The sequence below is a fragment of the Micromesistius poutassou genome (assembly GCF_964030765.1).
Source record: "Micromesistius poutassou genome assembly, chromosome: 9".
Classification (NCBI taxonomy): domain Eukaryota; kingdom Metazoa; phylum Chordata; class Actinopteri; order Gadiformes; family Gadidae; genus Micromesistius; species Micromesistius poutassou.
In genome coordinates, this window is record NC_140279.1 from 9,974,625 (window position 1) to 9,995,327 (window position 20,703).

At 49.0% G+C, this 20,703-nt stretch overlaps 3 protein-coding genes across 5 annotated transcripts in view; 2 read left to right on the top strand and 1 right to left on the bottom strand.

The window, feature by feature from the left end:
* Positions 1–6,854, top strand: part of LOC311353510 (cyclin-dependent kinase-like 5) — a 29,291-nt gene extending 22,437 nt beyond the window's left edge. For 2 of the 3 annotated variants that reach the window (XM_084473424.1, XM_084473425.1), the window contains exons 14-19: positions 669–765; positions 1,154–1,289; positions 2,135–2,234; positions 3,358–3,486; positions 4,338–4,484; positions 5,157–6,853. In XM_084473424.1, the coding sequence (XP_084329550.1) occupies positions 669–765; positions 1,154–1,289; positions 2,135–2,234; positions 3,358–3,486; positions 4,338–4,484; positions 5,157–5,534 (987 nt within the window). In that variant the 3' untranslated portion in view covers positions 5,535–6,853. Of the gene's footprint in view, positions 1–668; positions 766–1,153; positions 1,290–2,134; positions 2,235–3,357; positions 3,487–4,337; positions 4,485–5,156 lie in introns of all 3 variants that reach the window. The other variant, XM_084473426.1, reaches the window with a different exon arrangement.
* A 390-nt stretch (positions 6,855–7,244) lies between these two features.
* On the bottom strand, positions 7,245–11,164 carry LOC311353685 (retinoschisin-like; the record flags this gene model as incomplete). Its single annotated transcript, XM_084473578.1, has 4 exons — positions 7,245–7,418; positions 7,983–8,178; positions 8,355–8,496; positions 11,110–11,164. The coding sequence occupies 4 exons, from the start codon at positions 11,162–11,164 to the stop codon at positions 7,245–7,247; spliced, it is 567 nt and encodes a 188-aa protein (XP_084329704.1).
* A 738-nt stretch (positions 11,165–11,902) lies between these two features.
* On the top strand, positions 11,903–20,109 carry LOC311353481 (AP-1 complex subunit sigma-2-like). The gene is made up of 6 exons (XM_084473392.1): positions 11,903–11,970; positions 12,722–12,900; positions 13,671–13,779; positions 14,176–14,313; positions 17,241–17,315; positions 18,903–20,109. The coding sequence occupies exons 2-5, from the start codon at positions 12,722–12,724 to the stop codon at positions 17,280–17,282; spliced, it is 468 nt and encodes a 155-aa protein (XP_084329518.1). The 5' UTR covers positions 11,903–11,970; the 3' UTR covers positions 17,283–17,315; positions 18,903–20,109.
* Positions 20,110–20,703: the final 594 nt, after the last annotated feature.

Consider the following 20,703-nt stretch of genomic DNA (forward strand, 5'->3'; position numbering starts at 1 on the left):
TGCTCACGGCTAGCCCTGGGCCCACAACTAGCCTTGCAGCTAGCCCTGTGCTCACAACTAGCCCTGCAGCTATCCCAGTGCTCACGGCTAGCCTTGCAGCTAGCCCTGTGCACACAGCTATCTCTACAGCTAGCCCTGTGCACACAGCTATCCGTACAGCTAACCCTGTCTACACAGCTATCCGTACAGCTAACCCTGTGTACACAGCTATCCCTGTGTACACAGCTAGCAGTGCAGCTAGCCCTGTGCACACAGACTGAGGGTGTGGGTGGATGCTCTCTTTATCTTCTCTCTCTTAGCCTCCTCATTTGTGCTGTGAGCTTTGCTTCTCTGGGATGAGACTTCAGATCAGAGATAGAATCGCTCCCCCTCTCTCCCCCTCTTTCTCTCTATAAATAACCTCCTGCTTTACAATTCTGTCAACATCACAACAGCTCAGTTTCACCAAGCCAGGTTAGCTAGTTATACCTGGTCAGGTGAATAATAGCTAGCTAGGTTAGCTAAGTTATACCTGGTCAGGTAAATCATACCTGGCTAGGTTAGCTAATCTATACCTGGTCAGGACGGTGAACTATAGCTAGCTAGGTTAGCTTGGTTCTACCTGGCCAGGTAGGCTAAGCAGCCCCTCGCCCGGTGAGGCAGTGACTGACGTGTTGCGTTGTCGGCAGGTGGGGATGTACCACGAGCAGCAGGAGGACTCGTCCAAGGAGAACCGCATCATCTACAGTGACTCCATGCCCCGGAGGGTTGGCAGCTTCTACCGAGGTCAGAGGTTAAGAGCGCTTTGACGACCACATGAGTTGCCAGAGATATGTTTATGGGTTGTTTAGGCCGAGGTGGAAATGCACTCCAGCGATAACAACACGCATCTTTCTTCTGTTGGCTAGATTATGAAGAGGACACTTCTTTTTAGGACACTTCGGCCAGCTAAATATCAAATTTAATTTAGAGCAGCTTTATGGGAAGATAGAGGCAGCAAAGTTACCAAGAATACATTGAGTGAGACAACGGGTGGACAAGATTCTTATGGGGAAACTTTCACATCATGGGTGGTTTATACCAAGGTAACACAGGTGACCATTGTTGAGAGTTTAGGATTGGCCCTGTCTCATTTGACTGCTACTGCCATGTTTATCTCCCTCTTTCCCGACAGTCCCGTCGCCGCGCCCAGAGAACTCCTTCCACGAGGGGCGGGGTCAGAGCCGGGGTCAGGGCCGGGGGCCCGGCCTGTCGGGGGAGGGCAGCACAGGCTCCAACCACTCCAAACGCCAGACCACCTTCGACCCCTGGTAAATATGTCCTTGAGATCTGTGCTCCGTTGTACGTCAGGGTCGGCCCTCAGAACCTGTCCCTTTGTGATGTCACGAGTGGATGGAGAGCTGAAAAGAGCAAAAGAGAGCTAGGTTTTCACCCACCTGTGATTGACAGGCGAGGTTGATTCCCTGAACCAATCAGGGGACAGAGTGGGCATGTCCACCTAGATGTATGTCGGATAGATAATCAACATTTGCCACAGTCCACTGGGTAGGCTGGTAGCCTGATCTATTCATTATACATCTAGGTGGACACGCCCACTTGTGATGTCAAATGTGAAATGTGAATTTCAAACGGCTTGTAACGGCTAATCACAATCACACCTGGTGGTATGATACCACCCCTTTAAGTTAAGCTCCTAAATCGGCCCTACTGCTCCTTTAACGTTGTTCTGTCCTGTGAATTTACTGCTCCTTTAACGTTGTCCTGGCCTGTGAATCTACTGCTGCTTTAACATTGTTCTCCCTGTAGGATGGCCCTACTGCTGCTTTCACGTTGTTCTCACTGAAGGACTGCTCCTTTAACGTTGTTCTCCCTGTAGGACTGCTCCTTTAACGTTGTTCTCCCTGTAGGACTGCTCCTTTAACGTTGTTGTCCCGGTAGGACTGCTCTTTTAATGTTGTTCTGTCCTGAATCTACTGCTCCTTTAACGTTGTTGTCCCGGTAGTACTGCTGCTTTAACCTTGTTCTCCCGGTAGGACTGCTGCTTTAACCTTGTTCTCCCTGTAGGACTGCTGCTTTAATGTTCTCCCGGTAGGACTGCTGCTTTAACGTTGTTCTGTCCTGTAGGACTGCTGCTTTAACGTCGTTCTCCCTGTAGGACGGGCCACGAGGCGGTGATGAACCCTGTGGAGACCAAAGAGAAGGAGAAGCAGGGCTTCTTCAGAGCCATCAAGAAGAAGAAGAAAAAGTCCCAGCCGGTGAGTTCTGTGCTGCAGGTTTGAAACCCGGTGGTTTGCTCGTGGACCCAGCGCCCCCCCCCTCCCTCTCGTTGGTGTGTGCTTCGTGTCGATATCTCTGTTGAACTCGGCGCGCTGCGTCCCCTTTCCCCCCCCCCCCCCCCCTACTCCCTGGCCACACCCACCCCCCCCATGAGCCTCTGAGCTGCAGGGGGTCCGGCTGTACTTCAGGGTCCGTGTGTCCGGGGGAACCTGGCCTTTAGAATGGCGTTCTCCCCTCCTGGAACCAACTGGAAAAGACTGGATTGACCGAATGTTCCGTAAAGATCAGAACGCCATTGTGAGAAATGTTCAAATGGCAAAACGGTAATGGAAGCGGGGGCATTTGGCTCAGGAGGTAGAGCGGCTTGGCTGGTAACCTGAAGGTTGCTAGTTCGATCCCCGGCTCCTCCTAGCTGAGTGTTGAGGTGTCCCTGAGCGAGACGCCTCACCCTGACTGCGCCTGACAAGCTGGCTGTCGCCCTGTGTGGCTGACTCCGCCGTCGGTGTGTGAATGTGTGCATGAATGGGTGAATGTATACGGGATAAGAATCCTGTCATAATTCAAACCTGAAAAAAATAGTTCAAAGGCCTGTAAGTCTGTGTTTGAAAACTCTACACCTTGTAAAAAAGGTTTTTCAACATTGAAAAAAGAGATTATAGCCTGAAAAAAGTTTCAAACATTTGCAAATGATTTTGTGTTCTCTTTTTCCTTCTTCACCATTTTCACCAACATATTTTCAAGTTTAAAAAATTTCACCAGCACATTTGGAATTTGAAGCGATGGTTAAAGTGAACAACAATAGTACTGATTTATAAATTAGATATTATAATTATAAATATTAACCCTAACCCTAACCCTATATTGATTTTTAAACGATTATATAAAAAAATTAATCTATCATCATCTATGTTGCTATTTTCCGAGACAGCTTCTAGATTCTTCCGGGACATTCGGTACATTCTGAGGTTGTCCAGTCGTGGAAAATGCCTTTTAAAAGCAGGTTTCCCCGGGCCCCATGGCCCTGGTCGTGGTCGTGGTCGTGGTCGTGGTTGCTGTTGTTGTTGTTGTTGTTGCTGACGTGCCTCGTTCTCCACCCCCCAGCCGTCCTCCTCCTCCGTCAGCCTGCAGGCGGAGCTTCAGGCTGGAGGACCTCCTCTGATCAAGAGCTGTCTCTTCCCCCTCTTTAACTCAAAGACTAGCTTAAAGACCTCCGCCCGCACTCCTCTCATGGTACTGCCTCCCTCCATGACCCCATCACCACTAATCAGCCTCTACACCACCCGTTACACCACCCTGTCCCTCATGGTAGCTAAGCTATACCTGGTCAGGTGAATCATAGCTAGCCAGGTTAGCTAAGCTTTACCTGATCAGGTGAATCCTAGTTAGCTAGGTTAGCTAAGCTATACCTGGTCAGGTGATTCATAGCTTGCTAGGTTAGCTAAGCTTTACCTGGTCAGGAAAATCCTAGCGAGCTAGATTAACTAAGCTACAACTGGTGAGGTCACCCTGTCCCTCCCATGGTATGGCCTCACCCCTCTCTCTGCTCCACCCCTCCATTAACCCATCTGCCTCTGGTCTGTCCTCCACCTCACCTCCACCTTTAGGTACCTCACCCCCATGGTGGCTGAGTACCTCCACCAGCCAGACTAACCCAGCTGCTCAGCTCCACCTAGACACCACCACACACCAGCCAGACTAACCCAACTGTCACCTCCACCCAGACACCACCACACAGATCCACATCCTGTTTGGGCTTTGATCAGAACCTCTTCAAGGTTGTTGGTGTGTTGAGGAGCCTCCTCATAGGTGTAGGACGGTGGGATTGAACCCAGTAACCCTTGACTCTCTGACAAGGGAGGGCCTTGACTCTCTGACCCCCCAGCAGCTCTGACCTCTGACCTCTGACCTCTGGCTGGTGGAGGTGCTGCTGGCCAATCATACACCTTCCATAATAACCGCATGCCTCACCGCTCGAGGAAATGATCTGCATGACCACCGCCGTGACACATACACGCCCCCCGCCCGGCCACACCCCTGTCACGCCGCCCTGCCTCTAACGCTGTCTGTTGCCATGGGAACAGGCGAACGACGGAGCGGAGCGTGGTGCCCAGCAGAAGTCGTCCCGCCCCTCTGGCCACCAGAGCGCCCGCCACCGCTCCCGGGACAAGAGCCGGGAGCGAGACCCGGACGACTGGCCCCACGACAAGCTGGCAGATGCCCACGCCCAGGTAACCATGACCACCACCACACAACACGCTCAGGCGACCATGACGACCACGGAACACGATACCATGGTACCAGGTAACCCTGATGACCACAGAACACGTTACCATGGTACCAGGTAACCATGACGACCACAGAACACGTTACCATGGTACCAGGTAACCATGACAACCACAGAACGTGGTGTGTTTCTAATTTTGTTCTGCGGTGGGGTTCTGGTGAGGTTCTAACATGGTTCTGTGTTGGGTTCTAACCTGGTTCTGAGTTGGGTTCTAACATGGTTTTGCAGTGGGTTCTGCAGTAGTGTTCTGCTCTGGGTTCTAACGTGGTTCTGTGTTGGGTTCTAATGTAGTTTTGTGTTGGGTTATAACCTGGTTCTGTGTTGGGTTCTAACGTGGTTCTGTGTTGGGTTCTAACGTGGTTCTGCTCTGGGTTCTAATGTGGTTCTGCGTTGGGTTCTAACATGGTTCTGCGTTGGGTTCTAATGTGGTTCTGTGTTGGGTTCTCGCATGGTTCTGTGTTGGGTTCTAACGTGGTTCTGCTCTGGGTTCTAACATGGTTCTGTGTTGGGTTCTAACGTGGTTCTGCTCTGGGTTCTAACGTGGTTCTGTGTTGGGTTCTAACGTGGTTCTGCGTTGGGTTCTAACGTGGTTCTGCATCGTGGTTCCCCTCCCCAGAGCCAGCCCCTGAGGTCTCTGAGGAAGCTGCTCCACCTCTCGTCTTCCCAGTCTAATCAGACGGCTGACCACCGCTACCAGCCCCTCCCTGTCCCTAACCCCGCCCCCTCCAAGGGGGGCTTCCCCGAGGGGCGGGGCCACGCCGGCGTCGCCACGCCCCAGCTGAAGAGCCGGCAGCAGCAGCAAGGGGGCTACCCACTCCCGGGCCCCGCCCTGGACCCCGGGTGGGCGGGGCATGGCGCGCCCCTGGGCCGCTCCGAGGGAAACCCCTACCCCGAGCAGCTGGGCGGGAAGGGCGGGCAGAACGGACACGGCTTCCCCCGCCAGTCCCGCCCCCGCATGCCCAACCTCAACGACCTGAAGGAGACCGCTCTGTAGGCCCCGCCCCCCGGGGACTTCCTGTCTGCTCACGAGTACTTCCTGTCCAGACTGACGGAGAACAGAATGGCGACTCGAGAAACCAAACCTTCCAAACCCCGCGCTTCACTCTTTTTATAAAGCTTTCGTGTTTGATAGAATTTATATTATTATTATATATACTATTATAATTTTGCTATACATAGAATAAATAAAAATCTATATGAAGTGTAGGTTTTTAAGTGTATTTTTCGTTTCTATTCAATAGAAATCCAGTCGAGTTTGTGCTTTCTCCTTATGGTACCAGTGGAACCAATACTGTCATACCGGTAGTTTACTAACTGTTTATTAACTGTTAACACAAGGATTTCACGCCTTCATTCTAAGTCAAGTGTTCATCTACTACCCTGTCTCGTACCACTGTCAGGATGCCAGTAATGTGTTCATCACCTCACGCCTTCGGGACGTCATCGCTGTCGGTTGGCATGACGACCAGCGTAGATGTCCGGTCTGTCCTTATCGTGCTAAACTGCAAACGTCGCCCCCTGCTGGACGGTTCTGTCCTCAATCGACTCAGAGTATTTATTAAAAAACTGATTAAATGTATTTATTTTAAGGCAGATAAACATTATATTGTGTTTTTAGCTTTAAGTTGATGAAATAACATTTCAACTGGTATTCCGTGTAACAACCAGTAGGGGCTCTACTGGGATGTATGCCGTATATGATATGACACATACTGATGTACCACTTACTGCATAAGCATTGGTTTTTACTGAATGTGATTTTTAAAGCAGGGTTTCTGTTGTGTTGTCGATAACCACAAACCGGGAACGTTTGGGAGCGCACTTTAAGAAGGACCGTGGAGGAACACTGAACTGAACAGAGCGCTCGGAGCGGTTCTCGGAGCGGTTCTCGGAGCGGTTCTTCGTGCCATGGACGAGGATCCGGGAAAACATGCTGAAGTTTTATTTTTTTAAACGTTGCACTTTGAAGAGACTGCGTGGCGTCGCGTTATCGATCTTAATAATAATAATCCTGATAGGTGATATTGATCTTCCTCTGTGTGGAGTCTGCGTGCTGTGTCGTCTGAACAGAAAATAACGGAGGCCTCACACTCTCCCTCCTCGTCAGGGAGCACTACTGTATCATGTGTCGCACCACACGCTGCACACAGTATTACATTAATACTGCTGAGTGCATCTCATCCACCGAGCGTCAAATGAAATGAAGTATTTTGAGGTGTTTTTATTATTTTATTACAGACACAACTGAGTAGCATAGACCGTGTTATGACCCTCCCCCCACCCCCCCCCCCCCCCCCCCTGTGGTGACATTTACTATTTTAGGATCTTCATGTTTACAAATGTAACGGTAAATCTGGAATAAAACTGACTTTGATTCAAGCAATCGCTTTATTTAACGTTGTTCGGTGTTGACCAGAAGCAGTGCCAGAGAGGGAAAGGTTTTCATTTTGAACAAAATAACTTTATTAATCCCAGAGTGGAAACGCACATTTTCTGAACACAGGATTAGCCTCCCTCAGTCTAAAACCTAAACCTTAAAGGGCTCATGTCATGCCACCAGGTGTGGGTGTGAAAATCGTGAAAAAATCGTTCTTTCCCTGTGCCAAAGTTTGTACCAGCTAATCACACCACACCTTGTACCTGGTGCCATGACATGAGCCGGGAAGGAAGTCCTTCTAGGGGTGTGTGAGGGGAGGGGGCGTGGTCAGACGGGGGCGCGGCCAGGTGTGCTGCACTTCTTCATGCAAATGAGCAGCTCCATGCGCAGGGCGATGCGTGTGTGCCAGCCCAGCGGCAGCAGGCGGATGTAGCGCGCCACGATGGGCGGGCGCAGCAGGTTCTGCACCGTGGTGGAGTGGTCTGTGTTCCCGTAGAACACCTGGTGGGGGGGGGGGGGTCACGTCATCACACTGTGTACGTTTACATTCAGTCATGAGCAACTGCTCACTCCTCATTCCTCACCCCTCACCCCTCACTCCTCACCCCTCATTCCTCACCCCTCACTCCTCAATCCTCATTCCTCACCCCTCACCCCTCACTCCTCACTCCTCACTCCTCACCCTCACGCCTCACGCCACGTTCACACTGCACACGTCCGTCGACGGAAAACGGAGGTATGGGGGCTTCTTGACATATCCATGTGTTCTGTATTGCAAAGGTGATTTCATTGGACAGTGTCTTTGCGTGTATTTGCATAAATCGATCTGATTGGCCGACGGACGGACTCACAATGCATTTCGAGAGCGCCCCATGCAAAGTCAATGAGATCCGTCAACGGACGTATGCAGTGTGAACACGGTGTTGTTCCTCACCCCTCACTCCTCACCCCTCACCCCTCACTCCTCACCCCTCACTCCTCACCCCTCACCCCTCACTCCACACTCCTCACTCCTCACTCCTCACCCCTCACCCCTCACCGCCTCACCCCTCACGCGTGCCTCACCCTGTTGTTGCCGCTCTGGTCCTTGTAGTAGATCCAGTTGGCACTCTCCGTGGAGCGGTGCTGCACGCTGTACTTGGTCACCCACTCGTCTGCGTCGCAGCGGCCCTGCGTCAGGACCCCCGAGACCACGCCCACCTGCTGCAGGTCCAGCTGGATCCACTGGAGGGGGTCGTTGTACTTGGAGAGCCACGCACACCTGCAAGCACACACATGCACACAGGCGCACACGCACACACACACATGCAGGTGTTTAAGTGTCAAATGAGGACATGTTTGTTTCTGTGGGTGTGTGTGTGTGTGTGTGTGTTGTGTACCCCTGATCAGCGTATGTGTACGTGTGTGTCATTATGTGTATTTGTGTGTGTCTCTGACCCGAAGCCCTGGTTGTTGAGGCGGGCCTTGGTCGGGAGCCAGGACAGGTACCAGCCCGCGTATTGGGCCTGGTTGGAGCAGCTGAGCTGGGAGGGGGTCACCCAGCCCGACTCAAAGCCCAGGGGCCGGTGGTACGGGCACTCTGGAACACACACACACACTGGTCAACACACACACACACTGGTACACACACACACACACACACACACACACACACACACACACTGGTTAACACACACACACACACACACACACACACACACACACTGGTCAACACACACACACACACACACACACACACACACTGTTCTAGAGATACAAACACACACACACTGGTCAACACAGACACACACACACAAACACTATTCAACACACACACACACACACACACACACACACACACACACACACACACACTGCTCAACAGATGATGACAGGGTTAAATGTGTAATGTTAAATGTTCTCTGACATCATTTCAGATGCCTCCTCCAGTCCTCCACCTCCTCCTCCACCACCTCCTCGCGTGTGGAGGAGACGCCCTACTTCCTGCTCCTTGTAATCTCCTCGCTGCTCCGGCCGCCTCAGTAATCTGATTACCCGGCACTCGTCAGGATCGGATAATCCACCACCAGAACCACTGCTGGGTCCTGGTCCCGGTCTGGTGGGACAACAGAGACCCAAACCTCGACCTCCCTGCAGTCCGGTTCTGGTCCTGGTCTGGTCCCCAGAGACCCAGACCTCTACCCTCCCTGTCAGGTTCTGGTTCTGGTCTGGTCCCCAGAGACCCAGACCTCTACCCTCCCTGTCAGGTTCTGGTCCTGGTCTGGTAGGTCACAGAGACCCAGACCTCTACCCTCCCTGTAGACTAGAGATGTTCCGATACCGTTCTTTCCTTCCCGATACAGATCCCTGAACTTGAGTATCGGCCGATCCCGAGTACATACCGATACAGCATTGTAACTACTAACAGCACATTGTGAGCATCCATGTTTTCCGAATTGGTAGCTCCAACGCACGGTCGTAGGTCGGAGACGACGCATTTCCCATTCCGACCTTCCACCTCCAACCATTAACGAATGCAGCATAACACCATAATGTTTGTGATGTTCTCTGCCTGTGTAGTAAATGAGAGCTAGACATGATAGTGATGGTATCGGATCGGCACATAGACTTGCATACTCACTGATACACGATGTTGCATTTTAGGCAGTATCGCAGGAATATCCGATACTGGTATCTGTATCGGAACAACTCTACTGTAGGCCGTATCCAGGTCATCACTGACCCTAGGGTCACCAGATGTACGTCTGGGGTCGCGGGGGCTGATTTGTAAAGCCGGGATATGTGATGGAACATTGTTTTATTGAACAGTATTTACTGCTAAGGTCTGAAGGGCCGAAGGTCCTCCTATGAGAACCGCCTCAGGATTCACAGTCAGGAGCTAACTGCTAGCAGCAGCTAGTAGCAGCTAGTAGCACAGACACAGAGATGTACAACTCTGTGGTCCCAATCATCTGATGGAGATCAGAAGGGAGCCACCGGCCGCATGATGAATGACTGGGATCAGACGACCCATCAACGGATTGCTGACAGATGTTTACATCTACATTTACATTCAGGGCATTCACTCTTTGTTGGTCCAATAAGGATGTTCATAGAAACAAGTACCAAGCACTAACAATCACTAGGTTAACCCATTCCCCGTACACATCAGAGATAGCTAGGATAAGATGCTACACAATGCTAAGTACTGGTGTTTATGCTAGGTAGCTGATCTGGTCTGGGTGGTGTTTGATGGGGGGGTAGGGGGAGGGGGGGTCTGACCTGGCATGCAGACCCGAGGTGGGCCCTGCTGGGGGTTCAAGGTGGGGTAGGTGATGGTGGGACCCCCCGTTATGGGGTCTGCTGCCTCACAGTCACACGTACACGCCTTCACCGACCCCCTCGTCCACAACTCCTCCACCTCCTCCTCCTCCTCCACCTGCTGCACCTCCTCCACCTCAAGCACCTCCTCCACCTGCTGCACCTCCTCCACCTCCAGCTCCTCCTGCTGGGGCAGCTGCTCCTCCTCCTGGTTCCCTTCCTCCTCCTGAGGGAGGAGAGGATGATCATCATCATCATCATCCAATGGGGAGAGAAGAGAGAGAGAGAGAGAGAGAGAGAGAGAGAGAGAGAGAGAGAGAGAGAGAGACACACACACACACACACACACACACACACACACACACACACACACACACACACACACACACACACACACACACACACACACAGACAGACAGACAGACAGACAGACAGACAGACAGACAGACAGACAGACAGAGACAGAGACAGAAACGGAGAGACAGACAGAGAGACAGATAGAGAGACAGAGACTTTTTGTTCTAAAAGAGGACGTTAATGTCTTATCGGTTATCTGTCTGTCTCTGTCTGTCTGTCTGTCTGTCTATCTGTCTGTCTAAGTCAGCTGGTTTCCTCTTACCTCCTGGCAGTGGACAGATAGGAAGACTGGCGCACAGAAAACGCATGCATTAAAAATGGACATTTACATTAATAAAGATTTACATCACTAGTATGGAAGTCTACATAATATCATGTTCAGAGAGAGAGAGAGAGAGAGAGAGAGAGAGAGAGAGACAGACAGACAGAGAAAGACAGAGCAAAGAGTGAGACAGACTTTTGAGCACTCATAAGGGATCCTTAACTTAACTCCATCTTACCCAATACTATATACTATATCTCTACTATACCTTACCCTGGGACAGCAGCAGCAGGCTGAGGACCACCAGGACTCGAACCGGGAGCTGCATGCTGGAGCTGTGCGGGTGAGAAGTGTCTCCTAGAGGAGCAGGCAGAGGAGAGGATTACTTTAAGACACCACAGCTCGTCTGCGGTAATGCTCTCCGCTGGCCCGCTGACAGGAGTTCAGTTCAGTCAATCAACCGGGGCTGGTACCACTACCACTTCAACACTTTACACTTACACTTTACACTACACTTTACTACACCTTATTACTTATTATTACTTATTACCACTGTCTTAGTTTCTATCTTTATTACTTATTTTATTTTATGATTATTATTATTTATTATTTTGTGTTGTTATTTATGTCTGTCTGTCTATGTTGCTACTTATTTTTTTGTACTTCTCTTCATTTACTTATATTGTAGTGTTGCTGCTATGTGGCTGTTGATGAACCAAGCCTAAGAATTGTACTCAGATTCTGATTCTAAAATGTAGACCAATGTCTTACATGGATAAGTTAATAAATGTTAATAAAGTGCATGTTTATATTCCCCTAGATGTAATACAGATCAATATCAATCCCAACAATAAATATAATCCTTATTATCAAATCAGATCAGACTTTATAAAACTCTTTTCCATCAGCGTCCTGCAGGAATCCTCTAAATCCGTACCTTTGATCGAAGTACGCGACGACCAATCACACGCTCAGGACCGATTATAAGCACAAGAGAGGCGGGAGCGACAGAGGCTTGCGGCCAATCAGCGACGTCTTGTAGGAGAGCCGTGAGCCAATGGCTGCAGAGAGAAGTGAGCCTCATGGTGCGCGTCTTTAATTCCCTGCAGACAGAATCCAGAATTACCCGTCAAGGTAAGAGATCTCAACTAATGTTAATATTGTTTTAAAATCGGGAAGTAATGTGAGACCATATTCGAGTTGAAAGCGGATTAATAGTCACTTAGTTATTCTGTTTGCGACCGCTGAACACGTCCCGTTACCCTGCGGGTTAGAGGATCTTATAATAGTACTGCTGTTGCACTTTAACCTTATGTATTCATACAGTTATGAATTACAGTAATGTTATGAATAATGATTTGAGATGCGATCAGGAGGTCTGGTATTCTGCTCAAGTGTTTTGTAACTCGAGAGAGTCGAGCACTCGGTTTTACCACACACACACACACACACACACACACACACACACACACACACACACACACACACACACACACACACACACACACACACACACGCATGCGCACGTACACAACCAGACAGACAGACAGACAGAGAGAGACACACACACACGGTCCATAAAATGCAGGCAATATGTTGATGACCTCTTGAATGGTTAAATGTTCACGATCCTGACCCATAGCCAAAATAACTTTAGAGCCCCAATGTGGTTCTTTATGGTTATTATTCATTAACTATTTCATATTCGAAATATGTCACTAAAAATGTATTTGAAAAATGTACTTGAAGATGTTTTCCAGAATACACTTTGAACCAAAGCCTCGTAGAGAACAACGCGTGGAGATGTTCTTCAGCTCTGCTCCTCATCTCTCCTCCTGTGCTCCTCCTCTCTCCTCCTCTGCTCCTCCTCTCTCCTCCTCTCCAGATGCGGTTCATGCTGCTGTTCAGTCGGCAGGGGAAGCTGCGGCTGCAGAAGTGGTACGTCCCGCTGTGCGACCAGGAGAAGAGGCGCATGGGTCGCGAGCTGGTGCAGACCATCCTGGGCCGCAAGGCCAAGATGTGCAGCTTCCTGGAGTGGAGGGACCTCAAGGTGGTCTACAAACGGTCTGTGGACGAGGAGGGAGGGAGAGAGGGAGGGAGGGGGAGAGAGGGAGGGAGGGAGGGGGAGAGGGACCTCAAGGTGGTCTACAAACGGTCTGTGGACGAGGAGGGAGGGAGAGAGGGAGAGAGGGGGAGAGAGGGAGGGAGCGAGGGGGAGGGAGGGAGAGAGGAGGGACCTCAAGGTGGTCTATAACGGTTTGTGGATGAGGGAGGGGGGGAGGGAGGGAGGGAGAGAGAGAGGGGGAGGGAGGGAGGGAGGAGGGACCTCAAGGTGGTCTATAACGGTCTGTGGATGGGGGAGGGGGGAGTGAGGGAGGGAGGGAGGAGGGACCTCAAGGTGGTCTATAACGGTCTGTGGACGGGGGAGGGGGGAGTGAGGGAGGGAGGGAGGAGGGACCTCAAGGTCTTTCAGAGTTCACCTAGACTCCACCCCCTCCCCCCCCCCACACACTTATTGTATGTTTTACGTCCTGGCGCCAAATTACCTAGTAGAGGAAATGAGGCATTAAGGTCTGTTGCAATGTCAACAGACGAAGGGACTTGGTCGATGGCTTATGAAATGATGAATGATGAACTGATGACCGATTGAACTGATGAATGATGAACTGATGAACTGATGAACTGATGAATGATGAACTGATGAACTGATGAATGAGGCCCAGGGAGGCGGAGCTTCAAGGGGGTGGAGCCGGTCTCGTTACGAACCAAGTCATGTTCAGAGGTCAGTTGTCGTCCCGGTGATGTGATTGGCTGTGGTGTTGTGGTTGCCGTAGATACGCCAGCCTGTATTTCTGCTGCGCGATCGAGGAGCAGGACAATGAGCTGATCACCCTGGAGATCATTCATCGCTACGTGGAGCTGCTCGACAAGTACTTCGGCAGCGTGAGTCCCACCTCCTTCCACCGCCAGCCAATCAGGGAGCAGCACACTGACAGCTCCATTTGAAACCACACCCACAACAATACAGCAATAGGATGTACCCTGGAACAAGACTAATACTACTACTGATAACACTATTACTGATACTAGGTGTACCCTGTAACAATACTAATACTACTACTGATACTAGCATCTAGGTGTTCATTAACAGGATGTGGTGTAACACTAACAGGATGTGATGTCACACTAACAGGATGTGGTGTCACTCTAACAGGATGTGGTGTCACACTAACAGGATGTGGTGTAACACTAACAGGATGTGGTGTCACACTAACAGGATGTGATGTAACACTAACAGGATGTGATGTCACACTAACAGGATGTCTTTGTCCTGACCAGGTGTGTGAGCTGGACATCATCTTTAACTTTGAGAAGGCCTACTTCATCCTGGACGAGTTCCTGCTGGGCGGAGAGGCACAGGAGACGTCCAAGAAGAGCGTCTTGAAGGCCATCGAGCAGGCCGACCAGCTGCAGGAGGTGAGACACGTCCGTCTGTCTAACAGTCTGTCTGTCCCCACTGTAGGTCTATACAGATCTAGAATACATGTATATAGAGATATAGATCTAGTATACATCTTTCTAGAGATATAGATCTGGTATACATATATCTAGATATATAGATCTGGTATACATATATCTAGATATATAGATCTGGTATACATCTATCTAGAGATATAGATCTAGTATACATCTATCTAGATATATAGATCTGGTATACATCTATCTAGAGATATAGATATAGAATACATCTATCTAGAGATATAGATCTGGTATACATCTATCTAGAGATATAGATCTAGTATAGATCTATCTAGAGATATAGATATAGAATACATCTATCTAGAGATATAGATCTGGTATACATCTATCTAGATAGATTTATTTAGATGTGCATTATTTCCGCCATTAAAACAGTAGATCTTCCAAGTCCTCTTATCCCTGTAACAGCCTGCCGCTCTGAGCAGTAGATCTGAATCGGATTCATTCATTCAACTTCATTAATCCCTGGGTGAACATCTGTGGTGTCTGTGATGTGTTCTCTGTGTTCGCCGTGCTTCTCTGCCTCCCTTCACTGCCTCTCTTGTGATTCACAGAACATAGACTTTCAGATGCGTCTCTTTCCAGGTACAGTAGCTGTTGAAGCCCTCGGTCTAACCACAGTAGTCCTGAGTTAACCTTGCTGTAGGACCGGCCTAGTCCCGGTGTAGAATCACTCTAGATGTAGACCGTAACATAGCAGCACCGCAACATGTTACCAAGAACATACCAGTACATCAAGATGTTACCAAGAACATACCAGTCAACATGTTACCAACAACATACCAGTACATCAACATGTTAGAACAAACCAGTACATCAACATGTTACAAACACGCTAACCAAGAACGTACCAGTACATCAACGTGTTACCAACAACATACCAGTACATCAACATGTTACCAAGACGCCTCACCAAGAATAACCAGTAAATCATGTTATGAACACGCTTCACTAAGAATATACCAGTACAACATGGTCTTACAGGTTTAGTACATGTTGATAGTGCTGCTATGTTACACTTCCCTCTACCTGCTGATCGACCCTTAAATCCTGACCCCTGACCCTTAGACCCACTAACCGAACGCTCCTGCAAGATTCACTTTATCGCATTCAACCAATCACACGCCATCATCTCCAGCAGAATGAGTTTCCCTGCTATCGTACACGTTTGCATCTTTAGAGAACTGGGGATTAGACGACAAGTAACCAAAGCCTCTGATCGGTCTCTAATCTTCATCAAGCAGCTCAGATAATCCTGAAGTGGAATTCTGATGATTTTAATAAGGACGGCGTCCAACAATGGAGTCACTGTTCAGGGGTCTGGAGCTCAGAGGTGATGCCTCTTGCTCTGTGGAGCGTGCTGCATCTGAGAGGAGTGGCTCCTCTCAGGGATGGACCTTACATTCAGGGCATTTAGCAGACGCTTTCATCCAAAGCGACTTACAACGGATCATACACACATTCACACCGACGTTGAAGTCAACCACGCAGGGTGACAGCCAGCTCGTCAGGAGCAGTCAGGGTGAGGCATCTTGCTCAGGGACACCTCGACACTCCGCTAGGAGGAGCCGGGGATCGAACCAGCAATCTCCGGTACCAGTGGACCCGCTCTACCTCCTGAGCTAAGCCCACCCTGGACCAGAGAAGCAGCTTCACCTCTGGGTAGCCTCTCAGAGTAGTGGATCATCCCAAAGATGGACCAGAGGAGGTATAGGCCAGGGATGGACCAGGCGACATACCGGTCAGGTTTAATAAACCCTTGTGGATCTGTGGCTCAAGATATTGAAAGACGGATGAAATCTTAAATAAGGACAGCACTGTTCCGACGATGAGGATAGCAGCAAAATGAGTAATTTAAGTCGGCGAGTGAGAGAGCATCTTGGGCCAGTGAGGGGTGTTGGTGTGCGAGCCGCGGGTCGGGAACAGAGCGCCTATTGTCTGAGGAGCTGCTAAATAACCTGCTTCCTGTTAGCCTCCTTATTAACAGAGCACAGCCCCTTTGTGAGCACATAATCCTATCAGCCAGACACAGGCCACTGGCCCACTGGGAGACTGGGACCAGGGGAGTACTGGGAGACTGGGACTACAGTTAGTACTGCAGGAGTACTGTAGTAGTACTGTAGACTAGTACCACAGTTGGGACTGCAGCTACTAGTAGATTATAGCACTACTGTAGTTCTACAGTTAGTACTGAAGCAGTACTGTAGTAGTACTATAGCAGTACTGTAGTAGTAGTGTAGTAGTGACCAGGTTGAAGGGTGACTCAAAACCAAAACAACCCTCTGGACTGTGTTTCTTTTGTTATTGTGTTACTTGTGTTTATTTTGGGGAAATGCAGACAAAGCCTGTGTGAGTGTGTGGGCTCAGGCATTGTCCTGCTGAATGGTGCATTGTGGGTCGTATCCTAAGACCCCCGCTGTTCCCCAGCAGAGCCGGACGACTGCGAACAATGAGACTTTATAAACCCAGACTCTTTGAACCAGCCAGCCGGACCCCATACCCCTACGGTCCTGAGTCCAGACCCCATGCCCCTCTGTCCCTGAGTCCAGACCCCATGTCCCTCTGGTCCCCCTGAGGTCAGACCCCATGCCCCTCTGGTCTGTCCCTGAGGTCATCTTCATATGACCATACATGGTTTCCTCATCTGACCATATATAGTCAGATGTAGAAACCTCGCTCTCTGAGGAGGGCCTTGATAAACGGAACAACTGTACGATTGGCCGAATATGTTTATGTTGAGCCAGGGTCCTCTCTGATTGTCTGTACGTCTTTATGTAAGGCCAGGGCGCTGTCTCCGATTGGCTGAATCGTTGATGTAGAGCCAAGCAGCTCTCTGATTGGCTGGTCTGTATTTTATAAAACAGAACGATGACTGGGGAGGTCTGGCAAATGATGAGATCATGTAAAGGTCAGAGGGCACGACTCCGCCCAGACGACTGGTAAATACTGCTAGCATGATGCTAACGAGTGCTGTGTTAGCATGGAGCTACTGACAGCTATGTAGTTTAACTGGTAAACACAGGAGTGTAAGTGTGATGCTAACGGTTGCTGTGTAGTTTAACTGGTAAACACAGGAGTGTTAGCATGGAGCTACTGACAACTGTGTAGTTTAACTGGTAAACACAGGAGTGTAAGTGTGATGCTAACGGTTGCTGTGTAGTTTAACTGGTAAACACAGGAGTGTTAGCATGGAGCTACTGACAACTGTGTAGTTTAACTGGTAAACACAGGAGTGTAAGTGTGATGCTAACGGTTGCTGTGTAGTTTAACTGGTAAACACAGGAGTGTTAGCATGGAGCTACTGACAACTGTGTAGTTTAACTGGTAAACACAGGAGTGTTAGCATGATGCTAACGGTTGCTGTGTAGTTTAACTGGTAAACACAGGAGTGTTAGCATGGAGCTTCTGACAGCTGTGTTGTTTAACTTGTAAATATAGGACTGTTAGCGTGATACTAATGGCCGCTGTGAGTCTTAACTGCATGTTTTACTGTTTCTCTGCCTGTATTAAGCTAACCTCCAGCGCTACACCGGCTTTTCCTTCTACCGTTTTACTAACATGCTAACTTTTGCATACAATTCATTCCGATTCTCACACATCATTATAACAATGATTTAACAATGCTTTAGTATCGGAGAATTGAACACATAATTAACTGTCTTGATTTGCCATTTGATATTATGTGAAAATTTGTTTTTGTAGATTCAAGAATGTTGACTAGGTTTACTAGTCTTTTACTAGTCGTTTACTTTGGAGAAAAAGCTCCTATGAACTATACTCCTTCAGCTGATAGAAGTTTAATGTCCGTGACCTAAAACATCCTCAGAAGCGTGCATAAGGTCCTGGAACTAAAACCTAAAACCTCATCAGAGTGTGTTTAGAGGTCCTGGAACTAAAACCTAAAACCTCAACGGAGTGTGTTTAGAGGTCCTGGAACTATAACCTAAAACCTCAACGGAGTGTGTTTAGAGGTCCTGGAACTATAACCTAAAACCTCAACAGAGTGTGTTTAGAGGTCCTGGAACTATAACCTAAAACCTCATCAGAGTGTGTTTAGAGGTCCTGGAACTATAACCTAAAACCTCATCAGAGTGTGTTTAGAGGTCCTGGAACTATAACCTAAAACCTCAACGGAGTGTGTTTAGAGGTCGCAGACCTCCTCAGAGTATGTTTAAGGTCCTAGACCTAAAACATCATGGGGGAGAAATACCGCAGGAGATTTAGCCCAAACTATTTAAATAATCCTCAGTGGCGCGGCTGCAGCCCCAGAAAGTCCTCGTCAGGGCTGGTCTCCCAGCGCTGGTGTTGGTGTTAATCCAGGGGTTGGATGCTAGGAGATGCTAGGATATGTTAGGATATGTTAGGAGATGTTAGGAGATGCTAGGAGATGCTAGGGGATGCTAGGAGATGCTAGGAGATGTAAGGAGATGTTGAGAGCGTCTCTCAGCTCACAGGGTGAAGATGACCACGTCACTTAGCTCCTGTCTGTCTCTCGTCACTTAGTTCCTGTCTGTCTCTTGTCACAGGTGTCCTGGTGCCAAATATGGCCTCAGAATCCTCAGGTCTATTCCAGAATTAGACCTCTGAGGTGAATACTGTGTGTGTGTGTGTGGTTGTAGGACCCCCACCCCCCCCCCCCCCCCCCCCCCCCCACCCGCCCTAGTCCCACCTGGACTGGTCTGGTCCGGTCTAGTCTGGACTAGTTTACTCTAGTCTAGTATGGTCTGGTCTGGTCTGGTCTTCCCTCCGGTTGTCATGGCGCCACATCGCGCCCCCGGTGGCGTTTGTCGGTGTTTGTCTTAGGCCTCCCGGAGTGTCTTCTAGCTTTCCTTTCAAGTTTAACTTCTCCTTAGAATTGTCCTCAGTTTCCCATTTCCCTGACATAACAACGTTAGCATAACATCTGGCCAGCTACAGCAGCCTTCATAACTTTAACCTTCACCTTAAAGTCAAGGTTAAGCCCAAGTTAACTTTAACCTTCACTTTAAGGTGAAGGTTAAAGTTATGAAAGTTGTAGTAACCTTCCCTTCAGACTTAAGTCAAACCTTAACTGCATGCATTCCCCTGAGTGTTCGCCTGAAGCCACGAAGACCTCCAGTGTTGGGGACTTAACTCAGGGAGCACAGCATAACCCCAAACCCTTAAACCCTAAAAACCCTTAACCCCGCCCCGTCTCATACCTCTGCTCTCCTCCCCAGCCCCATCTTGAGTTCTTTAACGTGCCTGTGTACTGATTGGCTGTCATCGCTGATGATGCTGTCCTCCTGCATGCTGCGCTGCTTAGCCCCGCCCACCTCTGTCTGCCCACCCACCTCATGTTACAGCATGTTGGAACATGTTAAAGTATGTTAAAACATGTTATAGCATGTTAAAACATGTTAAAACATGTTACTTACAACATACACCTTACTACCCACATGTTACAACATGGACCTTAAACTTCATAGCCGTTAACACGTACACTTCTGACATAAACGTTACGAAATATACGTTATGACGTACATGTTACGACACACTTTATACAAGTTAAATATCTATGTTAGTGTGCATCATTATATCAGGTGATGCTAGCTCCAACCTTAGCACTATTAACATTAGCCCTTTTTACATGAGCACTAGCAACATGAGCACTAGCCAGCAGTAGCAACATTAGCACTAGCTGAAGCCTACAGTTCTTGGATCATAAGATGTCCGCTCAGTGTTCTGTATCAGAGATGCTTTTGTGTTCTCATTTCCCACCCGTCTGAGGGCCGCTGAACTTAAGATGGCCCCCAGCCCGGGGCCATCTTGAGTTCAGCGGCCCTCAGACGGGAAATGCTGTTGGCAACAATGTGTGTTTGTAATGTTGCTGGGAAACCCAACTTTATTTGAACCTTCAATTTGTGATGCCCACGCAGCACCAACACACACACTTAATCAGCAAACACTTACAAACATTACTCAAGGTCGTATTGTATTTTAAGGAGAATATCACCATCCTCTCTGCCAGATCACGACCACAAAACAAAGTTGTTGTTCTAAGATGTGTCATAATCTTGCCTTGACTCCAGATGCAGTCTAATGTCATGTTTGTTGAGTCATGTGTGTGTGTTGGAGAAGGTTAGACGATCAAAATGTGCTCGTTCGAGTAGTGCAGTTCTAGTGCTCACCACTAGATAGAGCCAAAGCAGCGACAGATAAACCTCCGTCTGTCAAACCAGAGGCTCATTCTGGATTTATGTATAAGGTATACATTTACCAACCATACAGTATAAACATATACATTACTGAGGGTTTAAGGGCGAAGCAGATCATCAGACACTATAGAACCTTATTTCAAGTTAATCT